The 22,328-nt window shown below is 41.3% G+C and overlaps 2 protein-coding genes across 3 annotated transcripts; one reads left to right on the top strand and one right to left on the bottom strand.

Annotated features, from left to right (window-relative positions):
- Positions 1–23: 23 nt before the first annotated feature.
- Positions 24–17,811, bottom strand: itpk1b (inositol-tetrakisphosphate 1-kinase b). 2 transcript variants are annotated; one of them, XR_007485706.2, is made up of 12 exons: positions 17,594–17,811; positions 17,051–17,209; positions 13,219–13,243; positions 8,704–8,829; positions 7,634–7,751; positions 3,841–3,939; positions 3,684–3,724; positions 3,155–3,320; positions 2,739–2,806; positions 2,488–2,650; positions 785–2,345; positions 24–361 (listed from the first exon to the last, which is right to left on the bottom strand). XR_007485706.2 is itself a non-coding variant. In XM_049740070.2 (11 exons), exons 2-11 carry the CDS (start codon positions 17,143–17,145, stop codon positions 2,077–2,079), a joined length of 1,170 nt encoding a protein of 389 aa, XP_049596027.1. In that variant the 5' UTR covers positions 17,146–17,209; positions 17,594–17,811; the 3' UTR covers positions 24–2,076. The 2 variants fall into 2 exon arrangements, 1 of the variants encoding a protein (XP_049596027.1); XM_049740070.2 differs by having other exon boundaries at positions 24–2,345.
- A 1,163-nt stretch (positions 17,812–18,974) lies between these two features.
- Positions 18,975–22,322, top strand: ubr7 (ubiquitin protein ligase E3 component n-recognin 7). Its single transcript, XM_049740108.2, has 11 exons — positions 18,975–19,197; positions 19,317–19,450; positions 19,585–19,645; positions 19,875–19,970; positions 20,049–20,102; positions 20,216–20,312; positions 20,395–20,513; positions 21,055–21,243; positions 21,519–21,675; positions 21,745–21,806; positions 21,980–22,322. The coding sequence occupies exons 1-11, from the start codon at positions 19,078–19,080 to the stop codon at positions 22,061–22,063; spliced, it is 1,173 nt and encodes a 390-aa protein (XP_049596065.1). The 5' UTR covers positions 18,975–19,077; the 3' UTR covers positions 22,064–22,322.
- The last annotated feature ends 6 nt before the right edge of the window (positions 22,323–22,328 follow it).

Below are 22,328 nucleotides of genomic sequence, written 5' to 3'. Positions count from 1 at the left end.
ATGACTTATAAATACAAGCCAGAGAAATTTCCACTCATTTATTTCATCTCGGTGAGTTGACTGATTAAAAAACAAATTATGGATTCCTTTCCATGACAATGCATACTAAACAACGCACTGTATGGAAGCAAGCTTAGGCGTATATACACCGACTGTACATGACACCCAAGGAGTAAACATTTTGAAAGTGGAAAGCGAGCTTGCTGATCATGATCACACGAGGGCTCACACGAGGGCTTACACGTGACCACAGGTAGGATTATTATTTTTTTTTGGTCATGTAAAAGTGACAAAACAGAACATGTAGGCTTCCTCTAAGCCTGCCCCCTTCAGGCTACGCCAGGGGTGTTGCACTCCAGTCCTCAGGGGCCGCATTCCAACATGTTTTCCAAGATTCCCTCGTTAAGTGCACCTGTGTGAAAAGTTGGGCTCCTGCAGAACATGAAAATGCCCTCAACTTTTTCCTCAGGTGTGTTTAACGAGGGTAACTTGGAAAACATATTGGAATGCGGCCCTCTAACCCTCATTAAGTGCACCTGTGTGAAAAGTTAGGCTCCTGCAGAACATGAAAATGCCCTCAACTTTTCCCTCAGGTGTGTTTAACGAGGGTAACTTGGAAAACATATTGGAACGCGGCCCTCTAACCCTCATTAAGTGCACCTGTGTGAAAAGTTAGGCTCCTGCAGAACATGAAAATGCCCTCAACTTTTCCCTCAGGTGTGTTTAACGAGGGTAACTTGGAAAACATATTGGAACGCGGCCCCTGAGGACTGGAGGTCGACACCCCTGGGCTACGCCTTCAAATGAAGGTCAAGTGTGTTGAGTGCTGGTGAGATGATGTGACTTTACAGCAGGGGTGGGCAGCCTTTTCCATATCTGGGGCGGGGCCTCCAAGGGTCATAACATCAATTTCCTGCTTAATACTTATTCCCATCTGACCAGTGGAAAAAGGCAGACTTAATTCCATTGCCAATGCAACCCTATGGATGAGGAAGAATAGTTGAGGTGTCCAGGAAGCAGACTTAGAGGAAGACAAATTTCCAGATTTTGGCTGTTTTGCACACATCTATCCCTTTTAACACCTTTGTTCTCCAATTTGTCTTCTTTTTTTAAGAAAGGAAAACCTTTTCTCCTAGTAAATACATTTGTTCACATGCTGTCATTCATATAAAACGATTTCCCATAAAATCCCATTTAATACATTTTCAAAGAAAAAAAAATCACATCCCACATGTGCTATTTAAACATTTACAGCTGATTGGGTGGATTCACATTCAGCTGAATGTTTAAAAAGTTGTGTGTGGGGCGTCCAATCAAGCAAACTGCCCCATTAACCAATGTTAGTTATTTAATCATCTCCTTTAAAGTGTTGACGGCATATTTGATCTAAAACAATCAGTGGAATAAATTACGCTCGGAAGGCAGTGAGCATAAAAGGGAAAAAAAAAAAATAGACAGTTGACTCTATGAAATGCTGTGACGAATCTCATCATGGAATCTCGCAGAGTTCATTTTGTGGAACAAAAAAGCAGACAAACAAAAGAAAAAAGAAACAAAGCGGAATGTCTTCTTGCACTCACTTGGTCATTTTGAGAATTCTTTCTCAGCTGTTCAAATCAAGTCTAAAATTTGATGGCACTCGGAAAGTCAACAGCTTATCTTTTAGTTCAAACGCACGCTCCCTCCCCTTATAGAGGAGTCAGTGGTGTTGAACACAACGCACAACACGCGCACACACACTCACACACACACACATTGCACATCGAGTGGCACATCTTTCCCCAGTCTGAAAATGCCGAGCTGGGTGTCACTGCAGCAAAGACAAATGACTTCCCAAAAGGTTCACATTACAGTACTGACAAAAGTCCCATTGGACAAAAAATAAAAAAAAAATAAAGGCAAAAAGAGAGAGGAAAAAGCTTTACACTCAATCACCATCATTTGCAAGGACTACACTGGAAAAGGTTGTGATTAGAGATATTATCATTTGAATTATTATGATTTAGTAATCATTGTTATTGTCACCGTTGTGACAGTGTGTGTGTTCTTGCCGGGGCCGGGCGGTACGGGCCAGAGTCACTGGGAGGAGGCCTTTGTGGCTATGGTGGACACGCAGTGCTGTTGAAAGTTGGGCGACATGGGCGAGCTGCAGCCCAGCCGCTGGTGGCGGGCGCCCTTCAGTCCCGCGTCGCCCTCCACCATCCACGGGGAGGCGGCGGCAGCGGGGCTCAGACCTTTGGGTGGCTCGCCGCCGGGAGATGGGTCGGATGGGCCGACATGGCTCTGGAGCACACTGCTGATGTGGTTGAGCAGCTCGTTGAAGAACTCAGGGACGCCCTCATAACCTAGCGACCCGGGAAGATCGTCACATGTACGTAAATAACTCAAGGTTATTATGTCAGAATTGTTTTATAATTCCAACTCAATAAGCAAAAGATTTTGAATGAGAGGTTTAAGAAAATCCTCTTAAGGATGACGTGGAGCTACCAGGGAAGGCGTTGACGTCGATGACGGCGTGCTGGCCAGTTTGGTTATTGATGATGACGTCAATGCCAAACAAGGACACGCCCAGCGCCTGCCGCAAGTGCCTGGACAGTTCTCGGATGACGTCGTCGTTGGGAGGCTGAGATACACCCTCCACGTTCTCCCTCTAAAAGCACAAAATAAATCGACCCACACCCAATAAATGAAAATCTATGATCTATATAGATTTTTGAGATGTGCTGGTAAGATCATACCGAGGTCAAGTCTGAGGACGACTCTGGCTTGGAAACATTGTGGCTGTTGAAGAAAATGGCTTTCCTGTCTGAAAACAAAGAAAAAGTGAGTCATACATAAAAACAAACCGGCACTGTAATTGCTTATTGTAAACAGTAGGTGGCGACAAATTCCAATTTTTGAGGAAACGCTCTTGTCTCCCAACTGTCCTCTCAGCACTGCTAGTTTTTTTGGTCCCAGAAGAGGCTGGCTGAGTTTATCTAGACTGTTTATAAACGAACACTGTACCATTGGGGAATTTAGAACATGTTGGACTATTTGAGCCTTTTGGATAAAAGTCAATTCTTCCTAAAAGCCTTTCTCAAGGGGCTATAAAGACATTTTACAAGATCTTTTATTGGTCATTTAAGGGGGAACATCTTCCTGATTTGCTTACCTGCAGGCCCGGCGGGGAAATTCTTGAGGGAGGGCCTCTCCACCACTGTGTAGGAGTCTCCAACCACAAATACCTTGTAGAGCACGGCATTGTGGTTGATGAAATTCTGAATGACGCAGGGGGGTTTCACGTCCTTCAGGTCATCCTCGCTGAAGATAATAGCCATCTGGGGGGAAGGAGGTCACAAAGACCTACTTAAACATTTGTCAAGACTTTTGAGCGATTGATTTAGGACAACTTATTTTTAGATTCAACATATTTTATGACTGAAGATTCATTGTTTATTTTCTACAAATATTTTTTTTTGCTTCATCTATCTCTACCACCAACATAGACACAATTAAATGGCCTTCCACTAGAGGGCAGAAGCTACTTTAATAAACTGTGTATCTTGCCTTTAGAATTTTTTATGGTAATATATGTGCCTTGGCTCAATAAAGTTTGGCAAACAGATTTAACAAGTGTGGTTGTCTGGAACGGAATTGTGTCAGTCATAAAAAGTGTTGCTGATTCAGCAGGCGCCACTTACCTCATGGGAGTTGGTTCCATGGGCGACTCGAGTTTTGCAAACTGGGAAGCAAATGAAAATAGGGAAATGTGTCAAATGATGACAACATAGGAACTGGACACGTATATTCAGCGAAAGATTATTTCATAATAGGTGTTGATGGGCTGGGAGGACTTACTGAAGGGGAATGTGAGTCCTCGATTCCTGATCTGCTCCAGCACATCCGGGCAGCACTCGGTGTTGAGCACCATGAACGGAGGAGAGCAAATCCTCTCGTCTAAGGAAACGATAAGAAAAAAAAAAAAAAATCAATGGAGAGACTTGAGCATTTCAAAAGAAAATACTTTGAAGAATCCCTTTTGTATTGATGTCAGGATAAAAATGCCATCACACTGTTACAGGATTGTAAATGGGCCTCACCAATGATTTGTGCTTTTATTTTTGTTCCTTGTAAAAGGAATGAAGACTTAAAAAGGGGCAGTGACAGGAACAAGTAAAATTCCTATTAATATGTGCCAGTAAAGTGAGATTTGTGCAGCTGAGTCGGATCCCATACTGCCTCTGCAAGCAGGAAGTGTCCAGGGTCACCGATCGCTCATCTCATCCGTCTTGTCCCACTCACGGTGTTATTCTAGTAGGTTTAATGTCTTTTCGAGGAAAAAACTTTGCCTTTTACATCTCCGGCTTGCCAAATACTAATGAGCAATGTCAGCTCTCGGAATCGAATGAAAAATGTTACAAGACGCAAAGAGCAGATGTATAATAATGAGGGCTTTGCGCTGTAAAAATTGTGATGACGTTTGGCTCCAAACTACGTTGGAGGTGAGGAAGATGACGTGCAGGTGGAGTGGGTGGGTATCAATCCAGGGCTCTGTCTAAACCACTTGTGTCAAACTCAAGGACTGGGGGCCAGATACGGCCCACCACATCATTTTATGTGGCCCGTGAAAACAAATTGTACATCAAATTCGTGTCATTACTAGAATTGCAAATTGTCTTCACTTTCAATATCTTTTTTTTAAATTATTTAACCAGTTTTTACTCGTCTGATTTGAAAAGGAGTTTTGTAGTTTTTACTGTATATAATATGAGGTGCTCATACATTTATTTGGGTTGACAGTCATAATGGCCCTCCGAAAGAAGCTGTGACTACAATGCAGCCTGCGAAAAAAATTAGTTTGACACTCCTGGTCTAAACACTGCGAGCTGGCGTCAGACTGAGCGGAGCCCAGAAGGACGTTTACGGGACTTTATTATAGGATTCCTTTTGAAATGTCACCAACGGTTTCCATTGGTTTCTGTTTGGGTCCCGTAGTTAATCTGCTGCATCAAGTCAGAGGCCCAATAATCACCCCAAAAGTTGGACAATACAGTTTTCCAACCGCCAATAACAGCAGAAAACAAAGGCCTGTCCTTACTTGGTCCTCTAGCTTAATGCAAAACGCCATAGACGGGCTGTTGTGGTAGTTTTAACCCTTTGACACAAGCGGTGAAGCAACACGTCGATAGATAATACATGAAAATATGAAATAATTTTTTGCATTACATTGAAATATGTTTACTGTATGTTTTTAAAAAGTTCAACACTGGTGTGCTATTTTTCTTATGATGATGTTGCAACATTTTTGTAGGTATTTTTAGTCAAGGGTGTGACTCAAAACATTACTTGTAAAGTTATTTATTTCCCATGTGAAAAATGGCATCCCAGAATTCAGAGGTTCAACTGTTAAAATGTTTACTCTAGCCAAGAACCTTGAATTAGACCTTGAGTGATCCATCAATCACCAGCACCTCATCAGGAAAGTGGGAGTATGACGTGCAAAACCCGGTTTAGCTTGAATAAAAAGGGAGGGTGGGATTATTTTGCAACTTTTGCCATCTTGTTTCAAACTAGCACCTTTGGAGAAGACTTTCATGTTACATGAAGCGTGTGAGCGTGCGAGCGTGCTGCTCTTTAGGTACATGGCCAATCTTTTCCTGTTGCTATTTAGAGCTTGTTTTCCAGAAACCATGACATTCTCCCATACGACAGCTGCATTTGCAATATTTGAAAAGAGAAGTCCATACATGGCCAGGCATTGTGTTATCTCCAAGAGAGCTTATCCACCAATTAGATTCATGAATCATTTGGGGGATTTTTGGATTGTTCATCAGCATACACTCACAAAGCATTATGACAAACACGTCGCCTTGTGGCTTTTGCTTCCAGTAATATGGCGCATGCTAGGAGTGAGTGTCCGCACTCCCTGACTGTTTGTCTTTCTCAGGCTGAAACTATGATTAATTATTAATCTCCCGCATAAACAGGACAACTGCTATGTTGAGCCGTGCACAGATTCAACGCCCAAGGTGCAGGAACCTCAAGACGATCTGTTCCCTGTGAACAAATCCGAGCGTTTTATCCGGATCACTTTGAAAAAGCTGTTGACTTGACAACGTGAAAACAGTCCCGAGCTATGAAAACGGGGGATGAGTATACAAAAGGAAAGCGTAGATTCCAAAGCGTAACACAATACTAGGCGACGCTAGTCTATTATTGCTAATGTGCTAGCTTTTCCCCCTACTAATTCTTGCACTTAAATTGAGTTACTAGTATAACGCACCATCTGGATGCTGCGTGCCTGAGGCCATTTTATGATGACTTGATGAAACAAAAATACAAATCCAGTTGTTATTGTTTCAATGCTCTGAGATGAATGAAAATAATCGCAAGCAAGGTATCTAAGAGGGCTTCATTTTCCAGAGAAAGTGCATCCTGCTATTGAAAACTAGTCTGAGTCACGGCTCTCTGGCCTTTTCCAAGCATTTTTTCTCTGGCAGCCCGAGCTGCTTCGGGCCTTGTGCTCCCTGCTGATAAGGACGAGGAAGTAAGGCTGAGCAAGGAATCGACTATCGATGAAATTCAAATCTACTTGTCAGGACTTTTTTTTAGTGACTTTGGGAGATCAAAAAAGATCATGCACTGTTTATACTAACACAGCTAAAAATATGACAAATGTTTGTTTGAGGGTAAAAACGGTTTCAAAGCTTGTTTGGTGTTGGGGAAAAAAAAAACAACATCTTGTTTTTAATATTATCATCTTTGATTTTTCTTTAAGCAAAGGGGGATTTGAAAATAATCAGAGATCTTATTTTAAACACAAATCACTTAACAAGGTTGTGAATGCAAAGTATCCTTTCAGCCACTCTTCATAAAAAACAAAAACATTGATGTGGAGATAAAATACAATGTGACGCCATCACATTGTGTTTTCCTCACAGGCTTGCTGATGGTGTGGTGTCAAATTATGTCTTTCCCTCAGTGTTTGTGTCTAAAGCAAACCACAGTTGTCAAGGGGGTTTGGCATGCAGGGCCAACACCACTGATGGAAGCCGAGTGGGGGGGTTGGGGGGGGCTATCTTCCTTTTCAAACCAACTACACAGAAGGGGACAGCGATTCGGCATTACGTAACATCCAACGTGTGTGTTTGGAGAAAAAGACGTCTTGTTGAGATTCTATTTTAGGAAACTACCGACGTCTCTAATCACTACATCCCGGCAACCTCACCTTAAAAAAAAAAAAAAAAAGCTTCTCGCCATGTATGGTGCAACAGGAAATGTGCATGAGTCACAGGTGTGTTTACAGTATGAGTGGGTAGGGAATGCACCCGTATCGCCGCTGATGACTTGATTGCGTTCGACAACAAAGAGACGAAGGGAGACAGGTTCCGATCTGCCTGTGACAAACATACGGATCTGGCAGGCAGGAAATAGAAAGATGCCGTCTTTAGGAGGGACGCAGGAGTTATGGCGTGAGCCTTGGGGGGATTAAACATCTGCGCGGAAACGACGAGAGGATATTTCAAGCAAACGGTGACGCTGCGATCATACGTTAGCCGAGTGTCAATGGCGGAAAGGGGAGAGCAAAGACAGAACTTGGTTGCTGGGCTTTGTGGAGTGGATGAATTTCTCTTAGGTGCTTTGCTCTCACCTTGCATACAGCTTTCTATCCTGTGGATGAGCTGGTAAGACTTGCAACGGTCCAGCAGAGTCCTGATAGCCGGCAGGGGGTCCAGGACGATGGTCTCGGGGTGGGCATCGATGTAGTCCTGAAGACACAAAGATGGATAGATGACTTGGACTTTTTATTGGCTTGTGACATTTACAAGTAAAATGTTTGCGGCTCACATGGAAAGCACAGAAAAGGCGCGTTTGGGGATGTCATCTAAACACTGACATTCCGTTTATGGGTCTGCATGCCTCACTTGACAGATAATGAGATGCGTGCCAGCCGGTCTGTGTGGATTATATCACAGCATCCCTGCACGGCCGACAGTCGGGCCAGCGCGGGGTTGCCTGTGTTACGTAACAGCGCCGCATCTCCGCTTCCATCTCGCCTCGGTGGATTTCTCCGCCAACCTTCCCGGCAATTTCTTTTCTGACACACACAAACGCTGTCAGCTGGAGCTGGCTGACGTGTGCATTAAACAAACAGGCTGCCTCTTCATATTACAGCTCTTTGAAAAAAAAAAAAAAGAGCAGCGGCGCCGTCACACGCGCGCCTGCCTAAAATTAAACATGCGCCTAACGCACGCGTGTCTTTTTGTAGATGTGAAGAATTCATCTTTAGGATTTACCCAGATCGGAATGGCGGTTGCCGATGAAAGCCCATTATGTAAGTCAAACGCGTTGCTGCCAAAAATAAAGCCATACAAATCTTTCGGGAGTTTAGTGGAACACATTGATAAGGACAATCCCCGGATTATTTTTGCGTCCCTGAGGAAGAAACACATTCAGATGTTTTAGGCCTTTCACATAAATATCGAAAGCGATTCAACGACAAGTCATTTTAACATCAACCAGCTAAACAAACACTCATTTTTATAATGACCACAGCGTACCACTTGGTGCAGTGACCTACTATCCATATGAGAGGATTGTCTCCCTCCGGGAAGAACAAGAAGAGTACCGAGGAGTGATCCGAAGTCGTCACAAAGTTAAAATGAGGGTGTTTGTTGCAACAAAGTCATTGTGATTTGGTGGAGTGCCAGTGAGCAATACCTGCACTCTTTGCACCAGCAGCACAGCCTGAGAATCGTTCTGGTCAGCCTCCAGGATGAGGTCCGTCAGTTTGTGGATGATGACGTCCAGGGGACCCTGCTCTTCCAGAGGTTGGCTGAGGTCCAACTGGGGAGAAAAGTGTACATCTGGCTTTGGGTTCAAACAAGGGGTAGACATTTGACTCATGGTGGTTTTACACGACATGGTCAAAAGTGATATAACGCAGATTTACCTTTGTTGAAAATTTAGGAAACTGTTTGCACAGTTTGTAAGTAGAACATCTCTAAATACAATTGTGGCAGTGGGTAGTTCTCTGAATTAGGGAGTTGAAGCTGGAGTAGTCATGCAGAATGAGTGAGTAGCTTCCAATGTGCAAGGACGAGTGAAAAGTGTACTTTTTGATAAACATGTTTTGAAATCTCCACACAGACCTTGGCCTTGTGTTAAATAAAAACCACCAAGACAAAATGTCTGACTGATAAAATGTATTCATTCGACTTTGGTCAACATACCGCGTTTAAAAGCAGATTGATTCCTTGAATGGACAAAAAAACCTAATCCGGGCCAATTCATACATCTTAACTTTTTACTGAAGAGGTCACGCATGCAAAATGAAATAAAATATTGAAACACCTGTGCAAATAATCCTACCAAGGTCAGAGTGCAGAAGCTACAGTATGCAAACCTGCCTGGTATTAAATACCTTAGTCACACCGGGGGCGATCAATGCTACGTGGTTTCGGTTAGTCAAGGGCGGGCCACATTCAGAGGAACACTATCGAAGTTAATGATTATGAGAAGTGATACATTCAGTATTATAGCAGCCTTCTTCCTTCACCAAGGTGTGAATCAGTAAAACATCCTTTGATTTTTTTAATAATTTCCTTCAAGCACTTCCTGGAGAAAGTAAATTCCAACAGTAGCTATACTTAAAATAGATAAGAGAATTTACAACGTGATGTTGCTCAAGAGCATAATTACAGTGGCTAATGGAAAACAATAATGCACACTGAGACAGAGCAAGAAAACGAACCGATGCAGCAAAGTGGAGACTATGGAGCATAAAATTGCAGTGTTGTGAGCTGAGGCACAGCAACAGCATAAGCTAGCATGACTATGTGTGTTTATTTTTTTGTCATACTTTCCATACATTCTAAAATGACAACACCACAGCAAGAATGAATTTTCTTGACGAGGATCTTTTGTCGATGGAAATACAATTACAATCGGTTTTGGGCCATGTCAGTCCCATGCAGAAGCAAAAGGGGCATTATAGTCTTTTACAAAAACAAAGCCCAGAATAGCTTGGTCTCATTTTGTAAAAGGTTAAGCAAATGCAGGGGAAAATAACATTCCCAAGCTAACTGCTATAAAACAAAGAAAAGAAAAACAACCTGCTGCTTTGTGTATGTCGTAATGGTGGTTCCTTTGATTGGCGTCACTCCTCCGCTAAATCTTGCTAAATACAGATTTTTACATGACTGTAGACCGGTGACGCACGATTTAAAGCAACCGCCCAATCATCTTCTACACGTCAATAGAAACTAATATATGATGATATTTTACTAGCTAACAGCGAGAATAATAATTTAAAAAAAAAAAATCCCCAAATGGTTTATGGATATTTTAGTGAGCGGATTATTCGCAGTGGTTGAGGCACATGGCAGACATGTAGGTCATGACACGAATAGATCCGTGATGGTTAAGTCAACGCTCATAACCTGTGGATAAACTTCCACCTGAGAATAAAACATGAGCAGCCGCCACAATGGTCCCATGAGCCAAAGATGTAGCATGCTGTATTCTGCCATGATATTAGTATTGGTGTCAAGTCGAGGTCAAGTCTTCAAAAACAAATAAACAAAAAAAATCTGCTGGCAAAGAGGGAGAGAATGAAACTCATCCTGTGCACAGAGAGAATGAGCCTGCTTTGGAGCTCCCACCCACCCAGCGGTAAAGTCATTGATGTGCTGCTAAAAGCTAAAAGCAGAAATGTCAACTGACGTCTCTGCCGAACCCTCCGGGACCGAGAGAGCCACGGTTAGTGATGGACGGCACAAAAAACACGCCGGATCCTGAGGGGAGAGGCTAGGTCAGGGCCAATATATTTTCAGCTTTGATGAAACTCTGTACCGGGGCTGGCCTACACTCATGGGAAATAAAATATTTTACCCAAACACTGGGGACAGAGGTCATAAGAGGAAACTTGAGTTAACCTTGCTCCAAAAAAAAAAGTAAGTAAAAACCTTGGCTCTATGACGCCGATGGGGGAGAAGGAGGAGATTTATTGTTCTGTGTTTGTTGACCTAAAAATGGCAATTAGTCCAACCGCTGACGGGGTAAGGTGATTGTTCTCTGTCAAGTTGCTTTCCCGGTTTGATGTCACCTGGCATCGCCTTTATTCCTAAGCTTGTGTACGCAAAGTTCAGCCGGTGATGAATGACACATCAATTGTGGCACTTGACATATTAGTGGGCAGACAACATAGTACGTGTCTTGGAGGATAAACATACAGTAACAGGAAGGTTACATTACATAAACATTTGGTGGCTCAATTCCAAATATATTATTTGAGAAAGTTTACTCGCTTCTCTGATTAAAAATGTCCACTGATTAAAAAATAAGAATATTTAATATTGACAGTCTGTGAAAGAAATTTTGCCAACTACTCTATTGTGCGCCGTATAATAAAACGAGTAACTCGATAACTGTCCTTGAACAGCGCAGTCAAACGGAATTGATTTCCTGCGACCGGTTTTAGAGAGTGAATATCATTTTTTTTTTTTAAAGGGCGGTGCGTTAATGTCATCAGCGCCGAGATACAGACGGGTTAATGCATAGATTCCAACAAGAATGGGCCCTTGTGAGCTCGAGGCACAGGGGTCACTATTGATGAGCTGGTGAAAAATTACACGGAGAGGAGCAAGCGATGAGGGAGTCTTATAATCCAATAGTGGATGTGAAACAGAAAAAATAGCCTGAAGAAATAATTATATAAAAAACAAAAGTCGTCTCTGTTTTCAGCTGTGACAACTGTGATAAAGCAAAGTTTTCACACGTGCAAATTAGAAAATCAAGTCCTAAGGGTTGCAAAAAAAAAAAAAAAAAAAAAGATTGTTTTCCACATATACGTTTAAATATTGCTGATGTCGGGATTGTATGCATGTAGTGATTGTAAACATGATATATGTATGCTTAGGGTGTGGTTGACATGGATTTAAATTACACCTTGCCAATGCGGATCATTTGCAGCAGAACCAAATTCAAAAGTCTTGCTCTACCGGACATTAATCAACACTTTTGAAATGAGCAAATAAATTATATCGTGCACCGGAATGTTTTTTTTTCTCCTCAGTTGACCTCGGTCTAATTGCAAGCCCATGGCAGTATTTTTTCTTTTTCCTCACCAAAAATCCATTTAATTCATCCAAGAACATACACGGTTGATTTCTTATCAGTGTCATTAGTCAGACTGACTCCTGCGGCAAGGTTGCTTAAATAAACGTATTTATTCTACTTTAGATTTCTCCGGTGTTTTTATTTAGCACAGATATTTATGACGATCACTTAAGTCACAATACTTCAAGGAGCCAGAGGAAAAAAAAAAAGAAAAAAAAAAGGTATTTTGCCTATCACTGAAGAAGAAACTGCAACATTGATTAAAAAAAAAACCACACAGTTGATGGATTGTAGAGCACATAATTCAGCAGGGAAATAGGAGAAGTCAGCTTTGTACACAGACTTGTGTAACAGGGCTGAGGCATTACAATGGCTGTCATTATCTTCCCTTGTGATATGGCCATTACAGTGCAAGGCTCAGACTGGAATTGGGTGCAGGACAGATAGTACAAACACCGGCGGCAATGGGTGTCAGTGTAAGACGAGTTCTTTTAATTAGCATTGACAGCGTCGCTTTACGTTTATGCTTTTTGAGGTGCGGAGGGCTGGCTGTTGTAAGTGGCTGGCTCGGCGAGCTGCTTTGAGCCTCGGAATAGCTGAAAGCGCAGTGGGAGGCAAAGCATGCTTACTTTGGGATTATTCCCATGACCGGTTTCGAACTGGGTGTTCTACAATCGACGGTGTAGCACGAGGGAGAAAAAAAAAAAAATCATTGCAAAATGTAAAGGGGGGAAGTGCCGCACCAGGATACTCTGCCTGAGAGAAAAGCTCGGATCAATTTCTCTTCCATCTTCCTGACAAGCATTTTTTAGCACTGAGCTCCCAGGACTTTGTATTGAATAGTTACTAGCCTACTGAAAGTGCAGCATGTACTTGCAGAGGGAAATGTTTTGTTCACTTGTATTTATGGCTGCCTTGTACACCGCCCCTACGACAAAAAATCAAAGTTGAACAATTATGTTGTAATGCTGTAGCAGCAGTGAAGAAAATAACAGTCAAGGAGGAACTACAGCAGCGTGAAGGAAAAATAAAACCGGTGATGCAAATTATGATTTGCTGGAGCACCAAAAAAATATTCAGTCTGCATTTAAAAAAAAGCAAAATATATTAACTTACCTGGATTACTTCTATCCCTCTTTTCCTGAAAAAGAAACAATACAAAGTATTAATTGCAGGGAAAAAAGCAACAGGCAATAATATATCTAGTCATAGTAACGTGACAATATATGACATTAAAAAAGTATAATGACTTCAGGGCTCGTACTTTGAGAATGTAAAGATAAGTAATTGCCCAGACCAATTTTCAAGTTACCCTTGGTTATTACAATTCACTGTACTATATGTCCAATGGATTCTGGTCAAGTATGTGCATGAAAAATTGCTTACTATTTATTACACTTCAATAATAATTTAATAATACTTCATGATGACCGTGACAGGATAAGAGAGAAAGAGAGAGAGAGAGAGAGAGAGAGAGAGAGAGAGAGAGAGAGAGAGAGAGAGAGAGAGAGAGAGAGAGAGAGAGAGAGAGAGGACCATTCATTGCATCCATTGCAAATACACACACAAACACACACTCACACACACACACACACACTCACACTCACACACACACACTCCTCAGAGCCTGAGAACATTTTACTTATCAGACATACTTTAAATTAAAAATTGGTCGCTTAGCAACCAGCCGACTCCTTGTAAGAGAAACATTCTTACAATAACAGCATTTCATTCCACCAGACTGGTCACGTCGACACTGTGTAAAAAATTAACAGTTGGAAACACCAAGATCATTTAGCCAGCCGCAGTACTGTCATAATTCAAAGTCTGCAACAAAGAGAGTGTTTAGCTTGAGGCAGGCAGAAAACAAAATAAACAAACAAAAACTGCACAGCAATTTGTACCGAGGACAACAACAAAAAAATGCTTTCGCACTTGGCCTTGTCCATCCTCGTTGTTTTTGAGGTTCCATCCCCATGACAACAGCAGCTCGGCTATTCACCGCTACACAACAATGTCGACATTTAATACCGCAGCTGCTGGCTTGTTTCATGCCCCGCGAATGCGCTCGTCGATGGAGTCTTAAATATGGAGGTCGTCTATGAACGTGAGCGACAGAACTGAGCTGGCCCGGCATCACATTAAATTAAAAAAAATAAATAAATAAATAAAAAATAAAAGGGAATCACAAGATTTTATTGTTAGAGGTGGTATCATGTGTCCATTAAATCTTTGGTTCTGCTTTTATCGTAAATTAAGACGGGCCTGCTGCCTGACGCAACATGACGGGTTACAAAGTTCAGAGGGTGTGTCGGTGACCCGGAATAAACTGAGACGTGATAACAATAGTAGTTTGTTACAATAATTCAATGTATCTGCACAAATTCTCTTCAACCATCGAAATACAAGTTCGCGACTTGGGCTTCTATCTTAGTGGCTACTTTGTAGCAATGGGATGGAATCTTTTTAATTAGATAAAACACTCCGTTATCGCACTCTAAGAAAATGATGAATCATCAGGCAATGTCTGCTCATTCTAGTTTGCGTAGTCTGTCCACCTGGTTGCAGTAAAATACACACAGACGTAGCTTAGCTACAATCATTTTTTATTTTTTTTGCAGAAGATACAGAATACACACCTGTGAAAACTGTTTTCTCTGTCCGCATGTGTTGTGTATTTTGGAAAATCTTTGTGACGTGTCAGCTATTTAAAAGAACGCAATAAAAAAAATAATGAGCGTTTGTATAGCAACAGAGAGCGTCCTCTTTTTTTTTTTAACCGGAAGGCCATTAGTCCAATGAACACGTCGTGTTCTATTGTTTTTAGGTTTTATCAAAATATCTAACCATATTTCTAAACTTGTGCTAATATGTTACTTAAACCTTGACCCTGAAAATGATTAATTCTTGTGTTACAATGTTTCCTTCCGGACTAGACTGTGTTCAACCTCAGACGTCCAACTGAGAAATTAGCAAATCTCACAGAAATCAGGTTGCGGTCAGAGTTTAACACCATGTTGCCAATAAAAATGTTGCAACAGAACGTTTTTTATCAGAGTGGATGATAAATCAACATTGCCCGTGTGCTAAAACAGCAGTTATCCGCTGACTAATGTGTTTGGTCTTCAGAGAAATAGGCAATTGGATTTTTGCATTATGAAATGTCCATAATGGATCAGCTATTTTACAAGCTAGTTATGAGCAGGGTGGGGAGGATTTCAAATTGTCCCGCACGCACACAAGGACACCGTCATGAGCCTAAGTGGCTTGAAAGCATTGCTGAGTGAGCGCGTCTAATTCTCAGGATTCTTTCATCCAGCTGCATGAGACAGGCAGGAACAAAGCACTTGTGCAATATTTAATTGTGGGTTTTCGTTAAGTTAACCTCTCAAGAAATGTAATGCCGAGCTCCTGATAAGACAAAATGCGGCTCATGTTGACATGTGAGAGTCTGACTTCCATCTTTTCCTTCCTCATGAAGATGACTTTTCATTTCTCAAACAGTCACAGAGGAAATATTGACCAAAAGAGAACTACTGTAAGTGACGAGTAAAAAAATCTAAAACCAGTGTTTTTTTTGTGTTTGTCTTTCTTTGTCTTCACCTTCCACGGTAAAATACTCGTGGGTTCAGGTCTGGGTCCAAGTTCTAGAAAGGTTGCTTGGGAGTTTAAAAGAGATTAAAAATGTTTTGAGGATTACAGTGTGGTAATCTGTGCCAGCTCAATCGGGTCACTTTAACCCTCTTGACACTTCACACACTCGACTGAGCCGTCGACCTAATTCAAACACTGATTTGCATTCTTTTTTTTTTTTTTATATTTTGCAACCAACCTAAGGCTAAAAGTTCACAGGAGCATGTTCCCAATCCGATAGACATAATATAATACGATCTCAAAGGTTGCAAGTGCTTGAGAAAATCATATCCTACTTCTGACAACTTACATAACTTTTGACAGTGTTGACGATGGATAAGATAGACAACAAGGTAAAACATTTGTCACAGCCTCCAGTGTCACAAACACAACTTCTGTTTTCAAATTCAATTTATGAATGGAAAAAAATGAAGACGATCAAATATATCTATATTTTGGTTACTATCAGTGCCAGCGATGAGGATTTTGCAGAACATTAGGCAAAATCATCAATTAATTTCCTTTAAAGAATCAAAGTATTAACACCCCCAGACTGCTTCCTATTATGTAATTATTATCAGCGTATTGTGCTAAAACCTCAAAAACATTCTAGAACATCCCTTTTAATCATTGGACTGTAATTGCTTCAAAATAATGACCTTCATCTTTAGGTTTCTGTGCCTTGAGCACTTGACGCATTCAATACGGACACACACACACACACACACACACACACTCACACACACTTCTTGTTCTGAATTCCATGTCTCAACAAGCTTCTACTCAAGACATATGAAATACCTTTGCCAACCAAGAGCTCGACTCTGGTATTCACTCCGTGCATTCATGTAAACCGCAAAAAAAAAATATTCTGGTCTAACAAGAGGCATGCATGAATAATAATGATTCAATGATGATTCAATTAAGATTGAAAAATGACTTCAAGTGTAAATAGTGCCGCTTTTAGAATGGAAAGCATACATGTGGTATAAATTCTGGCACGTTTCGACTTGCATAAAAATGTCACAGTCGCAGCAACTCTGTTGCAATTGTGGACATATTTTATCTTGAGTTCAAGTGAAATGTTTTTATCCATTTTGTGCTCGTCAAGCGTTATTTCTACACTCTCACAGATAGAAATGTCAAATGTCACTGAGCTGAGATTAAAAACCAGGGTGTGCAAAACACTAAAAGCCATTTCTGTTTTCAAAATAATAGTTTTGGAAACCAACCAGCATCACGGAATGGCTTGTGCTGGACTTTTGAGCTTCTGCTGCTCATGCAAATGACGTGTACTGAATATGTTGCCACATACCTGCACAGATCTGCAAAAGCTTGAAAATTCAGCTTCTTCATCTTCTTCTCACTGAGCCAGTAGCCGACTCTTCGGCCTTTTAGGAAGGTCTGCATCTCCACCGGGGCTCCTGGATCACCTCCCTGGATGTGAAGGATGTGACTGACTCACTGGATGAGCCTAAAAAAACAAAACAGGAAAGCTGTGTAAAGTCGCTCACCATCTCGATTACACGCGCTTATCAAATGTCTGCTAGGTCTATTACGAACACAACATAACAAAAGATCCCAACAGAACCTGGAAGCATGACAGCTTAAGTGGAGCATCAGTCAAACTCATGCACGCGCCCCTCCAAGCTAACTTCACTTGCTAATGTTAGCTGGCTAGCTTGCTAGTCTAAACGATGGCACAGGACAAAATCGCAAGCAGGCTGCAAAAATCGGGCGAGCAGGCCGATGTGCAAATGTGGCATTTGCAACATTTCAACGCGTTTTCGCTCTGACATGAAATAAGCGCCGTGGCTGCGAATAACTCGCGACGAGGCAACGCGGAGAGCTAACTAACCTGGCACTTTTGGCAGTCCGTCCCTGAATTGAGGTCCTCTTCGAGAACTAACTCGGGTAGTTTCCCATTTTCGGCCCGCCAGTTGGTGCAAAGGGAGAAGTTTCCAGACAAGGTGATAGATGACAGGCACAGCTGGACGCACGTTGCGATGTTGCTGGTGCTTTCTGCCCCCGTCAACGGACTCCACTGACTGACTGGGACTGACTGCACACACCCAGGATCGAGGAGGTTGCTGTTGCCTCCATGGAACACTCGGAAATGAGCACATCCTATTTGCTTTTCGATCGCTATTTACTCTGATTGACAGTATTTTATGTATCACTTGTTTTATTCGATACCAAATTCCTAGTCGGCTATAAAATGTCCAATTGGGTGATTTGAAAAAAAGTCATCAATACCCTAAATTGATTTATTTTTCAAGTACACCTTAAATGTCCGATGGTAAGCAAAGGCAACCAGATGCGGTCAAAGAAGTTGAGCCTGTGGTTCCTGTTATTGAAGGTCCAGCATATAGATGAAGACCAGTATTTCTACATTTATTGAGCCAAGGCACTCATTTTACATGAGGGAAAACCTCAAAGCAGTCCACCTTAAAAATGTCACAGAAAGTATTAACACTGAAATAAAGATTTTGTCTGAAAACTGACCTATCTGGGCATTATCAGCACATTATTTTCCCCATCCCGTCATTCTACAACATTAAAAAAAGCCTTAAACGTACGATATTAAGACTTTAGTGTGCGATAGGTATGTCAAAATTAACAATTGAGACAATATTAGTCATGGAATTCCATATACTCCAATATATTAATATATTTAAGTTTACAGTGAACAAAAACAGTGAAATATAAATTTCATTTCATATACACATCCTTCACCACAGTGTGAAAATGGGACGGGACAAGTCATGTAAAACATGAACGAAGCTGTAAAAATTGTATTGTTTATGTACTTGCCGAAATAAACAAAAATCAAATCAAAATCATGTAGTTTTGACTCCCACCATAATGTTTACGAGAGCAAAGTCTAAAATTTGAATATGGTAATATGCACGTCAAAATGAATCAAAATTGTGCAAGATATTTTATTTTATTTTAATTAATTTTAACCAAACTTTAATTGTACGGTATCACCACTGGTGGGAAAGAAACAACAACAAAAACAAAAAAAATCAAGTCTTGACGCCCTCTGCTGGCAGACTATTGCAACGTCCATAGGAAAAATAAGAAATTATAATCACAAAAAGAAATGAATAATTTAATATGAGAAACAATAGAGAAACAGTAGACCGCAAATAGTTAGTTTAAACTCTTCCAGGCTGAACTGATTAGAATATGCTGAAATAAATCCAACCGAATAAACATACAATTACGTCACTTCCGCCGCTTGGTTTTGGCTCCAAATTCCCGCCCGGAACTGCAACATTGTTTAGCGCCAACTCCAGCTCCTTAACCGACTCGTTTTCTTCTCGGCATTTTCATATCATGGCAGCGACAAAGGCAGTGGACTCCCAACTTGACGATTTCCTTGAAAATGGAGAGGAACTGGAAGAGATTTTCTGCGTACTTGCGGGAAGCGACTCGGAAAACTGCTCTTACTCACGTGTAAGTAACGTGTCTTTTGTCTTCCACCCATGCAAAGGAATTTGCGCACGCAAAATACACTTATTGAACTTAATTTCATATTTGTATGTAAGCTATATTTATGTGCGTTTTTCTTGCAGGGTTATGTGAAGAGGCAGGCTGTGTTTGCATGCAACACTTGCACACCAGATGCATCGCAGCCTGCTGGCATCTGCCTAGCCTGTGCCAACAAATGCCACGATGGACATGACATCTTTGAACTCTATACCAAAAGGTATGGTGTTGAAGTGAACTATCTTGTGCGAACAAATACAGTATAGAAAATATTTGAATGTACTAAAATCAGTTTGGTAGTTGCATTGTATTCGCTGACCGTAAACAAGTTTCTCTCCCTGCTTTTCGCGACAGAAATTTTCGCTGTGATTGTGGAAACAGCAAGTTTGGAGATTTCCAGTGTAAACTCACTCCGGTAAGAATTTTCTTTAATTTTCAAACTGATGGTTCACAAAATTAGGTATGCTTGCTTAATTGCATGGGATTCAATACAAGTACTGTATTATTCAAGGTAATTTGAGTAGGCAAATATATTAATTGCATACACAAATTAGAAATGAAGCCAAGTGCATAATGGCCAATGAGTGATGAGCACCTCAAAATATTTTTTGTACTTTGCTTATCGTGATCATTTACTCTGACAGGCCAAAGATAAGGAAAACTCCAAAAACCTTTACAATCACAACTTCTCTGGACGCTACTGCTCCTGCGACCGGCCTTTTCCAGATAAGGAGGACAAGGTATCCCATTCGTTCATTTGCGCACCGGCATTTGGTTGCTTTGAATGTGTTTACTATGTTGAAGTAATTTCTCGACAGATCAACGATGAGATGATTCAGTGTGTCATCTGCGAGGACTGGTTTCATACCAGGGTATGTATTACTTATTCTTGACAAATGCAAAAATGCACTCAAAATAAAATATAAATAGCTCTGTTAAGAAAAAATACACTTCACTAAATATGAACTGTTTTGATTCCATTTAGCATTTGCGCTGCGAAGTGGAGGAACTGGATGAGATGGTGTGCGAGGATTGCATGAACAAAGCTCCTTTCTTATGGACGTATGCTGCTCACCTTTCAGGTAATTCACCTTCATAGGTAACAGCAACAAACGCCCAAGTGGCAAACATATCGTGTTCTTTATGCATTTGTCTCCTTCTCAGTTTCACCCGAGCAAAAGGAGCATAAAGATGAGCCCGTAGAGGAAGCAACAAAGAAAGAGGACTTTTTGGAATCGAGTGAAATTAGCCATGAAGAACCTTCCACCAGTCTTGAGCAGAAGGTGGGGCCACTTTTACTTTCACAAACATCATTTTAGCTAACTTTATATGAATCTAATACAGTTGGCCTTTTGTTTATGATCGTCCCAAGGTTTCAATTCTTTCTTAGCCCATGTTAGAGCAATACAGTACATGTCCATGAACATATGTACACAGTACTTTTTGTACTTGGCAAGTGTATACTGTACTTGCAATTACACTATATATATATTCCTGTGTGATGTGGAAGCCTTTGAAAGGCACGATCGTGTCGTGCGGAATCGGCGCAGATGTGCAGCGTTGCTGCGTTTTCTCTGTTGTGGGCTCGAGCTTGCCACTTGATGGCGCAGAAGAGCAACGTGACAGGCTTCCTTTTGGGTAATTAGAGGAGACATGACCCACAAGGCCCCTCTGTCTGTGTCTCTGCAGACAGCTTTGGCCGCGCTTCACAGGCCAGCTTTACTGTAAACCGCTCATTTTCGCCGCCTGATCATTTCGCCCTCGCTGGATGAATTTGGTGTTTTAAGCAACCGTGTCGCATCATAACTCACTGTCTCACGTTAGGGAACGCCAAGCAGGAGCTTTCCTCGCAAGCGGAGCCACGAGGACATGACAGACTGTCCCAGGGAGACCAACGCGGTGGCCTGCAAACTGAAGCATTTCCAGTCCCTGCATGTGTCACGGCCTCAACAGGGTGCGGTGTTCTGGCCATCTACGTGGCGCTCTTTGCTGTGCACCTGTACAAGCTGCAAGGTGGGTCACCAGCATCAAACTAGCCCTGGGGTGCACAAAGTATGACCCACAAAGCAATAGTATAATAATATTTTGGCCTGAGAATTTATTTATGATCATTATTTATTTATTTATTTTTCTACAATTCACTCTATTGATTTATATATTTATTTATTATTTTTTATAATTCACTCAATTCAATTGACATGTTTGCCCACCCCTTGGACTAGCCCTTATACTTGTGCTTATCAAAATTGTGAATTTTCCAATGCTTTTATCCTGCCTGTGGCACATAGAGGGCTTACGTAGCCGCACAGGTTCACTTCCTCATGGACCTGTCCGATTCACTTCTGGCCTACGAGAAAAGAGGCCTGGACAAGCCGTTTGGAAAGCATCCACTGATGACACTGACGAGTTCTATGAACAGAGTCCAGCAGCTTGAGTTCATTTACGGTGAGAATTTTTCTCTGTGGCTACACTGATATTTGTGTGCTCCTATTAATCATACGTCCTTTCTTTTAGGTTGTAACGAGATGGCTACTGCAGTAACTGCATTATTTCACAAATGTGCAGGTGAAAATAAGGTGAGGACCTCATTTGTATGGATGCCCAAGCCCATCCGTTGAAATTTAAGTTGAATTAATCCAAATATATATATATTTTTAAATAATTATTTTAGTTTAACAACTGGATTTGACTCTAGTTTTGCTGTGAGTCTCCTGTTGTTGTCTGCTGATCCAGTCATTGTCTCCCTCAGGAAGTTACTGCGGAAGCTGTATATGAGCTTTTCCAGGAGCTTCAGGCTAAAAAGCAGCGTAAGGTCAACAAGGGCTACCAGTGACTGAAGTGCTACAGTCTTGTGGTGCTTCTCCCATGAAAAGTTTGCCATTGTCGAAGAAGAAAAAGTGCAATGTTGGAAGCACATTTGTTTCTGTTCAAGATGCCTCAAATTTGAAGCTAGTTTTTGATTAATACGTTTGTGATCTGTTTTGTTTCTACACTGGATACTTGGAAAAAGTCTGTTGAAGACATGCTGCTGTTTATTAGGAAATTTGTTCTTTAGGCAATTAAAGTTGAGTAATTTTTTTCAAATGACAAAATGTGAC

The sequence above is a fragment of the Syngnathus scovelli genome, chromosome 14 (assembly GCF_024217435.2).
Source record: "Syngnathus scovelli strain Florida chromosome 14, RoL_Ssco_1.2, whole genome shotgun sequence".
NCBI classification, from domain to species: domain Eukaryota; kingdom Metazoa; phylum Chordata; class Actinopteri; order Syngnathiformes; family Syngnathidae; genus Syngnathus; species Syngnathus scovelli.
This window is presented reverse-complemented; position numbering and strand designations above follow the sequence as displayed.